General features: G+C 32.6%; 1 protein-coding gene across 3 annotated transcripts; it reads left to right on the forward strand.

Moving 5' to 3' along the window:
- The first annotated feature begins 535 nt into the window (after positions 1-535).
- LOC130747204 (uncharacterized) lies at positions 536-3,279 on the forward strand. Of its 3 annotated transcripts, none has more exons than XM_057600064.1 (3): positions 536-971; positions 1,794-2,609; positions 2,689-3,279. In XM_057600064.1, exons 2-3 carry the CDS (start codon positions 2,501-2,503, stop codon positions 3,141-3,143), a joined length of 564 nt encoding a protein of 187 aa, XP_057456047.1. In that variant the 5' UTR covers positions 536-971; positions 1,794-2,500; the 3' UTR covers positions 3,144-3,279. The 3 variants fall into 3 exon arrangements, with proteins under 3 accessions (XP_057456047.1, XP_057456048.1, XP_057456046.1); XM_057600065.1 differs by lacking the exon at positions 536-971 and having other exon boundaries at positions 1,746-1,885; positions 2,187-2,609; XM_057600063.1 differs by lacking the exon at positions 536-971 and having other exon boundaries at positions 1,746-2,609.
- Positions 3,280-10,377: the final 7,098 nt, after the last annotated feature.

The raw sequence follows: 10,377 nt of genomic DNA on the forward strand, positions 1-10,377 counted from the left end.
ATCCTAAGAAAACACGATAATTTTTTTCTTTTCAAAACAACTAAACACAGTTTAATACATAACATAGTCTTAATTAAACAACCCGTTCCCGACATATAATAATAGTGTCTTACAATAGCATAAGCAAGTTTCCAAAATAAGTATGCACACTTAAACAGTGGCGAAAACAGGGTTTTAGTAACAGAGTTTTCCGATAACGAAGAAGACTCAAGCATAAACTTCTAAGAGGAAAACTATACAGCTTCTTCCATCCTTGCTCCGCCGGTTACTATCCCTCCTCCATCTCAGCCTGGCTAAGCATCGCCAGAAGGCTCTTCATCGCCTAATAGCGTTAAGCGCCCAAATAACAAGTAGCAAATAGAAAGGGTTAACTCCATGCAACTACCACATATAAAGGAGGAAAAATCATGCTATTCAAATTTAATTACCTAGCATGGTAAATAAACTAGCAACTTAAGTTAATCCAGATATCAACAAAACCAGCAATATAACTAAACTCATATATCAACAACTTAACATAGATTAAGAGGCCGTTTGGATACCATAAATAAGCTCTTATTACAGCTTTTTCACTAGAAAAAAGCTAGAGCTTATTAAAAAGTGGTGTTTGGATAATTTATTTTAACTTATTAAAAAGCTTCTTAAAGATCTTTTTGAAAAGCTGGGTCCTGGAGCTTATTTTTTCTGCTTTTTCGGGAAGCTGTTACCTAAAACTTTATTGACAAAATTACCCTTAGCAAAATATCAGAATGACAAGCCTTGTCCTACATTTCAATTCTCTCCATCTGAAACACTAAACCCTAGCACACAAATGGTTCCCCACTGAATCTCGTCGCCGCCGCCGTCACGGCCTCCGCCGCCGTCACGATCGACATTCTTTGGATTCAACTCATCGACATTCTCATTCGAATTGAATCAGTTCATCAAAACCTAATCGTGCAGTTCCTTTTCTCTCTATTTCTCCTACCAAGGTGCGTCTTCGTCTGTTTCGAATTCATCAAATTGCGACTCTATTTTCATTATCTTGAATTCTGATTTATCCCAAATTTGTGGTTTAATTTTTGTAGTTCTTATAGGTTACAATCCGATTAGGGTTTGATGGATAAGGGATTTATATGTTATAATCTGATTAGGGTTTGATAATTGATCCTGCTTATGTTATCAATTTTGAGAGATTCACTTTCTGTTGGTGGTTCTGTTCTTTGCCAATTTCGAATTCATCTGGTTGCGTTCTGATTTTTGTGATTTTCATTTTGTGTGAATTTGTTCCCCAAATTTCCAGTTCAACATTGTGATTGAAATTGAAATCACCACACTGAAATCTGATTAGGCATGGAGCCTAATCAAATCAAAATATTTATAATTACATGGATCTGTATGTGTCTTATGTAGTTATGTTAGATTTTATTTCTTATTTCTTTGTTCTGTTTCCCTGTAGTAGATTTGTTATGATTAACTTATGGCTAGTGATCATGGTGCTATATATATGCTTTGAGACTTTGTTAATGTCATCTTCTGATCATTTTAAGCTTAGTGGTTAACAAGTGATAAGACTACGTGTGATGACTGTTTAACTTTGAGGAACAATGATATGGTAAACACTAATCAAAGTGTGACAATTTGAAGAATTTTAACACTATAAAGACCAACAAAACAAAATTGAAGCAAAGGATTAAAGCTAAAGAAAATTGAATTGGGTGATTCTTTCAAAGTTGAATGCTTCATTGCATGGTGGAATTGTAATTTGCAGAACTTGACAACACCCCATTTTGATTTTCTACTTTAATTTGCAGAGCTTGAAACAAAGAGAATTTTGCTTGACATTTTTAAGGAAAAGCAGAAGAAAAGTGCTGAAGCTTCTACAATACCAAGTTTCTACAAGAAGGTATGTGAAAGCATTGCTTGTTCACACTCACTTTGGTATGTTACACCCACTTATCAATGGTAGGTTTGATTTTTAGCTTCTTTTGCTTCTAGGTTTGATTCTGTTTTCTACTTTTTTTTTTCTTTTTTCTTTTTTCTCAATTATCAATGGCATCATCATCTATGTACTGTGTTCTCTGGTAGCATTTCATTTCATGGACAAGTTGAAACGGTTGCTGTTTAAGAAAGATAGTTAGTTAACTTGCAATATTAATTGAATTGAATGATGTGCTTACCATTCACTTATATACTGTTTCTTAAAGCTTGTTGAAATGTCTCAAGTTCATGTGAAACGAAAGAGAGCAGATTGGAGTGATAAGAATCTTGGAATTTTTTTGAAAGTGTGCGTTGAAGAGGTACGTGCTGGGAATAGACCTCACACTCACTTTACAAGAACTGGATGGGCAAATATACAAGCCAAGTTCAACAATGCCACAAAGTTAGCATATGATTATAAAAAATTTAAAAATAAGTGGGATCATTTGAAAGTAGATTGGGCATTATGGACAAAGCTTAATGCAATAGAATCAGGTCTTGGTTGGGATGCAACTAAGAGAACAGTAGCTGCTAGTGATGAATGGTGGGAGGCCAAAATCAAGGTATGTGTGAGGGTTCTGCACATGATGCTAAGATTTTTATGGAGGCTCTGCGTAGACCATCATTGCATTTTCCCCATCCTCCTCATGGTACGTAATATTTAAAACTTATAATTATATAATATTGTTACACTTATGTATTAACATGCGATAATATTTTATTGTTTAGGTAAATATTATCTTGTTGATGCGGGATACCCTACTTTTATGGGTTTTCTAGGGCCATACAAAAAAAATAGGTATCATCTTCCGCAATTCAGAAATGGACCTAGAATAACAGGGAGAGTTGAGGTGTTCAATTATTATCATTCTAGTCTTCGCAATGTGATTGAACGATCATTTGGTTGTTGCAAAGCAAAATGGAAGATACTAGGTAGTATGCCTTCTTATGATTTGAAGACACAAAACAAAATCATTACGGCTTGTATGGCTTTGCATAACTTTATTAGAAGAAATGATAGAAGTGATGAAGAATTTGATGCAAATTATGAAAATGAAGATGGAGGAGGAGAAAATGAAGCTGGCCCAAGTACTGTTACATGGGAGGAACCTGATTTTCAAAGTTCCTTGCAAATGGAGCAAATTAGGGAACACATCAAAAATATGTTTCCAACACGAGTTTAGCTTTTTTCCTAGTTATCTATGATACTTTAGTAGATATGTCTTTTTATTTGTAAGGTGGTATGATTATATTCAAGACTACGAATTATGATTTGTATTAACTATTTGATACTTGATATGGTTTGACGTTATTGTTAGAGCATTGTTAACATTATGATATTATGGCATTTTTTTTTTAGTAGAGATGCTTAGTGTACACACACATTTAATTTTTTGAAAATTTCTAACACAAATAAATAAAACATTTCAATGTTATTTTAAAAAAACATTGTTCAAATATTTTTTGCCAAAAATATTTCATTAAAAGCTACAAATATAATATTTATTTATAAAATAACTTAAATAATTTTACTAATAAATAGTTTAATGATAAATTTTTTAGTATTTAAATATTTGAATCTATTAATATTAAAATCATGACCTTTTTCGTAATTTTATAAAATAAAAGTGCTTATACAAATGTATCCAAACGCCACTTTCTACTTGAATAAGCACTTATGTATGTGTGCATCCAAACGCTAAATAGCTTATTTAAGAGGAGCTTTTTCATTTAGAGCTTCTACAAAAAGCTCTTTTTCTATAAGAGCTTATAAAGAAGCTCATCCAAACTGCCTCTAACTCATATAATAATAACCTCAACAATATAACATCAAATCAGATATCAATAAACTAATAACTAAAATCCAACAACATAGGGTCAGGTGTTAGTTCCCTATAATGCAACTATATGCTGCTACCAAAATGGATCGATCAAAAACGTCTCACAAGACGGGACAATCACGCGGGATGTAACACCCCCTTTTTCCCATTGTTTTATTTAAAAACGTTTATCAGAGTTTAAAAACATATCAAGGGAGTATTACACTTCTTCACGAAAACTCATTAAAATTAACACTGATTGTGTTTGAAAATTTATAAGTTCATATGCTTTCCAAAGAATGAATTATTTCTGCCAATAAAATTTCTAAACCAGCCAGATAATCCTAAGATGCATAAAATCACTTATTTAAATAGGTTCATCTTCCATGATATTCCAACAAAATTCATCATACTCAGAACTGAATTTCATAAGCACTTCGGCCATCAACAGTACGACATCGTCATAATTTAGAAAATTATTCAAAAACTTCCATAAGGAGTGGTTATAAAATCCTCTCAACAGAAGTGTAAAAGTAACGTAAAATATCTACCCAGTGTTACATTACAGAGCAAGACACTCATTTTATAATAATAATAATAATAATAATAATAATAATAATAATAATAATAATAACATAAGCTAAGACTCTCCGAAGCTACTCCTCATGAGCCACATCTCTACCTCCAGTACCTGAGCGATGTCGCATAGAACATCATTCCAACAGAAGGGTAAGAACTTACATTGTATAAAATATAGCACAACAAAGAGCAAGTAAACAATTCAGATTCTACTCTATAAACTCTTTACATTTTCTTTAAAATCTGAGTGATTATAATATTTTCTCTCAAGACAGTTTCACAAATCTTATTAATGTTTCGGAAAATTATAAGCTTAAAGAAGAATAATAATTCGACTTTACCACAACAGCAAAACATTTCACCAACAAATCACCAAACACATAAAACCACTGAAAACGTGAAACTTAGTGTGTGAGACTCTAATGTATGCATGTGGTACCAATTGTTAACCTTAGCGGTATCACCGCGTCCACTCCAGACAGTTAACCACCAATGAAGTCCACGCCAGACTTCCAGAAACACGCCAGTTCTGGGACAAACCTCAGTTTTCCGATGAAAACCGACATGTTGCCTCTTGACTAAATGAAGTGTATTTCGTGCAAAAACTCATAAATTAAAACATGCAATTTGAGACCACTCCTGCCCCAAATATATAACATATTTTCTCACCAAATTCCATAACGGAAATCACACCAAAATTGCACAAAATAACACTTCAATATAATTATCAACTCATTCACTATTCCACCAACATACTAGCAACACAAAATCATCAAATGTTTCACATCAATTACCAGAATCAGTTTCAGAATCAATCCCAGAAATAAGCAGAAACATAGCAAAGTTGCATATAATCCTGGTACTAAATGAGCAGTCCAAAAATTATGAAAATTTTACCAAACATAGCCTTATACGTTAGCTTTCATATAAAATTGGTTTCACCAAATTTGGAATTATGTAGAGAGAGTTATGCTCTCTACAGCACAGGCTGTTAGGGTGTCTGCGAGCAGAAACAGAGTGAACTTGCAGATAATTCTGGTATTGAACCAGCAATCCAAAAATTATGAAAATATTACCCAATATAAACCTATGAGTTAGCTTTCATACAAAATTAGTTTCACTCAATTCAGAATTCTTTAGAGAGAGTTATGCTCTCTACAACACAGGCTGATAGGGTGTCTGCGGGCAGAAACAGAATGAAATTTCAAATGATTCTGGTATTGAACCAGCAATCGAAAAATTATGAAAATATTACCCAACATATCCCTATGAGTTAGCTTTCATACAAAATTGGTTTCACTCAATTTGGAATTCTGTAGAGAGAGTTATGCTCTCTACAACACAGACTGTTAGGGTATCTGCGGGCAGAACAGAACAGAACCCAATTTTCCCCAGAACCTCAATTTCGCTCAAAATCAATCTTGCTCCCACATGTTAACACTCAACACAGTCTCTCAGTTCTGAATTTTCAAAGAAGTTGGGGGTTCCTTCATGTTAAACTCAAACTCTGTTATACTAAAATTATACAAGGTAAATTCAAACTCTTACCTTCTATGACACCGGTACAAAGCCTCCTTGACCCTTTTCTTCTTGAAGATCAAATTCTAGGTTTTCTCCACCTTTTCTCCTCTCCTTCACCTTTCACGTGTTTCTCTGTTCTGCTGCTTCTCTAATCCTAATTTTCTGATTTCTCTCTTTTTAATTCTCTCATAACCCTTAAATAATCTTACAATGGGCCCCACTCTCAACTACTCACTCAAAAACCTAACAACCTTATTTATCTAAATCTTATTCTACTAGTGTTTTTTACCCGCGCGTTGCACGGGGAATACATCTATTATATTTGATAGGTTAATTAATACCTTGATCATTAAAAATATAATAAACAACGGATGAAATAGAAGAGTGTGAAATGATGAGCAAAGTGGATAAAAAGTCTTAAATTAAAACCCTTGTTGCATAGATTGAACTTCGTACAATTGAATAACTAATAAAAAAATTGGTTAACCAAATCTCAAATTATGCAAAACATATTAGGGGATGTGGTTTAATGATGGCTAATAAACAATAGCTGATTTAATCTACAATGAAAAAAAGAGAAAATATTCTTTATGTACGTGATTATGCGAGTTCATTTTTTACACAATAAAATAAACCAAGTTTGACCCATATCAACATGAAGTCGTTTCACATTCTTCATGAGCCTAAAGACAATAACACAAATTATAGATATGAAGAATCACCAATAAAGCATTCAGAACACATTTTAATCTTAGAAAAAAAAGAATGTACCACGAAATTTGTTATTGTATTTGATAAATTAATTAATACTTAATGAAGGTGCTTTCTTGTTAAAATATATTTCTTCCCGTAGGAGAATTTAACTCCTATAATAATTTGTACAAAAAAATTAAAGTGGACTATATTATTATGTAGTAAAAAATTAACATCAAACTATATTATATTATGTTTTTCTTGTAACAAAAAAAATTCCGATGAAATCTTATTAACATTTATTTTTATGTAGAAGTATTTTCATGTAAAATATTCTTCCTATATATAAAAGCTTTTAGGCTCTTTCTAATACATTTAGATCCAGCTTCTCCTTACTCTCAGGATGCCTGAAAGTCTTTTCTCAAGTCTATCTGGTGGGTAATATCGATGAAGATGATGACACCCACCATACCTTGCTTGCTTCAAGGTCGATCTCTTGTATCCTCCTCCTGCCGAAGACTTTAAGAGTAAACCTTGCCATTCCAACTTTCATCGATCGAGTTTCAGTTGCTTTTTCTGTTGATCCAGGTGAGAAAGCTTACTAAGGCAACCTCTGCTTTTGTCTATCTCCCAATATAAGAAGCATGTTGCTTTGCTCTTATAGTAGTACTAATGGGCGTACTTTAGAACAAATTTCTAGCGAAGGTCTTGACAGTTTGGAACTGAAAGGTTTGGTTCATTAATAATATCTAGTAGTTTCATCATGCTATTCTGCTTTTGAGCTTGTTTTACTTACCGGAGCATTTCTGCGATAAAAAAATTCAGAATAGTAAAGCAGTCGTAGTATGCTCCCTTTACTTGCTCTAGTGCTCAAGTGATAGTTGAGTGCATATTGTTTACATCTGAATTATATATAAAAGACTCTTAAAAACAACTACTTAATTCTCCATTACAAAGAATATACATTACATCAGAACCTCATTATTATTTGTCAGTGACATAAGTGTCGAAAATAATAGTATTAATAATGGAAATTTCGAATGGTGCGGATAAGGATTAAAAGTCAAATCTCGTAAGAAAGAAAAATCTCCATTTACATCAAAATCTCTCTCATATTTCTCTACCTCACTATCACCACCGCTTTTCTTATAAATTATTCACAAACACACTCACAAATTCCACACAGTACCTAACATCATATGCAAATTTTGTTTTCACTGCAATCAGAGTCTGTTCTTTGGCATAAAAAAGCACTTCATAAAGTAAGAAGGTATCACATTTTGAATTTAAATCATTAAAATATTTATTTCTAATTAAAAAATCAAATGAAACTTGCTTCCAAATCAGCAGCAATCCTAGGTGCTATTCCGGAATGTTGTCCAACTTTAACATGAGTTAATATGAACTCATGCTAATTCAAATGAAACTTGCTTCCAAATCAGCAGCTTCCAGCTGTATCTGCATTCTAAGTAACAGAAAATCAAGAACTCATGAAGTGAGATTGATAGACATGTTAGAGTAGGATAGACTAAAGACCACCAAACATAATAGCAATATGTGCAACATCAATCTAGCTATGATAGTGCAAAGATAGCAATCAAATTTGCAGACAGATATGAAAGCCAAAGAATGAATTGAAGCCACTTTTTGGCTATGACCTTCTAGTGGTTTCCATAACCAATCAGATCTATTTGTAAGGGGAAACTAATCACATGCTACTAAAGAAGATGAATGGAAGAAAACCCCCCTAGAAATTTTAGACTCATTATATTTGTTGAACGGTTAAAACAACTCTTTGCTTTATGTAGCACTGTTGTTGAAAGTACAATAACCAAATCAAAAACATATGCTGATACTAAATCGTAATGTGATAATTACACACTCATGCAAGCAAGACTTCCAATCACACTAAAGTTTGATTAATTGAACCATAGTAGAACAATGATTAATTATAAAATCTAATATTGCCTTCGAAAAGTGACTTTTAATATATGTATTGATGATAGATAGATGTAAAAAGTTGCAAGGAAAAAAATCTACAACTTCTCCTTTCTCTCCTCTCAATTCTTTCACTCCATCAATCCACTTCACTGATAATGATTAGGTTAATCAAAACATACACAGATCAAAGTTTCACCTCCTATAACATAGGACACAAATTTTAGATGCAAATTAAGAAAAACGAACAAAATAGAATCACATACAAATGAGAATCAGAAAACATAAAAAACAAATCAAAATATTGCAAAATTTCATATAGAATATAAAATGGACTCACCATCCATGGCTTCCAAAGAATCTCTTTTGGTGGAATATCTATAAAAAAAAACCTGAAGAAAAGAATTTGAAATTAGCATGGCAAGTGATGAACGAAATTGACCTTGAAGTCAAACATGAGTGAATGAAAGTTAAAGGTAAACTAAAATAAAATTGAAAAAAACCATAACATATTATGCAAGCAAAGGAAGAAAATAATTTGAAACCTCCATCTGCAACCTTTCCAATCTGTCCAAGGCAGCAAATCGGAGGGATGCGATTGCAAGTCGATGGCAAAGTGGTTCCGTGGAGAGATGAGACGATTTTGTGAGGTGGTTCCGTTCAGTGGAGAGATGGGATGAGAATTGCATGGAGGAGATGAATTCCATGGAGGAGATGGTGGAGGTAGGCAGGGTTTTAAGATGGTTTTTGGTGATGGGATGTATTATTGATTTAAATCACTTATCACAGAGTTTATATTAAGATAAAATCATGAAATAAACAACATAAATCCTAATCAAATCTAAAATTTAAAAATGTACTAAATAAATATAGATAAAAACTATCAAAATCTAGTAAATCACAATAAAAACTCATAAAATCCAGAATTAATTAAAAATCCGAAAATTCAATAAAAATACCATAAAAATTAATTAATACTCTAAAAATAAATAATAATATAAATTAAGATAAAATTCAGAAATAAACAACATAAATCATAATCAAATCTAAAATTTAAAAATGTACTAAATAAATATAGATAAAAACTATCAAAATCTAGCAAATCACAATAAAAACTCATAAAATCCGGAATTAATTAAAAATCCGAAAATTCAATAAAAATACCATAAAAATTAATTAATACTCTAAAAATAAATAAAAAATAAATTAAGATAAAATCAAGAAATAAAAAACCTAAATCCTAATCAAATCTAAAATTTAAAATTGTATTTTTTTTTATTAAGGAGAAATAAGGTAAGGAAAAATCAGGGCACATGTGGCAAGTGACCCCCAAGGAGAAAGAACTTACATGTAAAATATTAGGTGAGAATTAATCTGGGAGCGACACGTCACTAACTTGGCTTGTGAGAGCGACACGTCATGCTAGAAGTTGTTCTTTTCTAATATATATTGATATTGATATCACATGAGATTTAAATTATAATCACATAATTCATCTAATTAAATCGCATAAATTATCAAAATACCATATAGCATAATAATAATTAAGATAAAATAATAAATAACCTAATAACGAAAAGTGGGGTGTTACACGGGACCACACCCACCTCATCGCCACTTAGCGCCACTACGGACGGGACAATCGTGTGAGACCACACCCACCTCATCGCCACTTTAGAACATCTCGAAAGATGGGACAATCCCGCGGGACCACACCCACCTCATTGCCACTTTATAACGCCTCGAAAGACGGGACAATCACGCGGGACCACACCCACCTCATTGCCACTTAAGGACCAAAGTCTATATGCCAAGTTAGTCAACAACAATGCCCAGCAAATGATCAATTCAGAGTAACCACATGTTA

This window comes from Lotus japonicus, chromosome 3 (assembly GCF_012489685.1).
Source record: "Lotus japonicus ecotype B-129 chromosome 3, LjGifu_v1.2".
Classification (NCBI taxonomy): Eukaryota; Viridiplantae; Streptophyta; class Magnoliopsida; order Fabales; family Fabaceae; genus Lotus; species Lotus japonicus.

Excerpts from the sequence above, each read along its gene's own strand:
- LOC130747204 (XM_057600064.1), top strand. The coding sequence starts at position 2,501 with ATGGTGGGAGGCCAAAATCAAGGTATGTGTGAGGGTTCTGCACATGAT. Across the intron at positions 2,610-2,688 it reads TTTTCCCCATCCTCCTCATG|GTAAATATTATCTTGTTGAT; the intron begins GTACGTAATATT and ends TTTATTGTTTAG.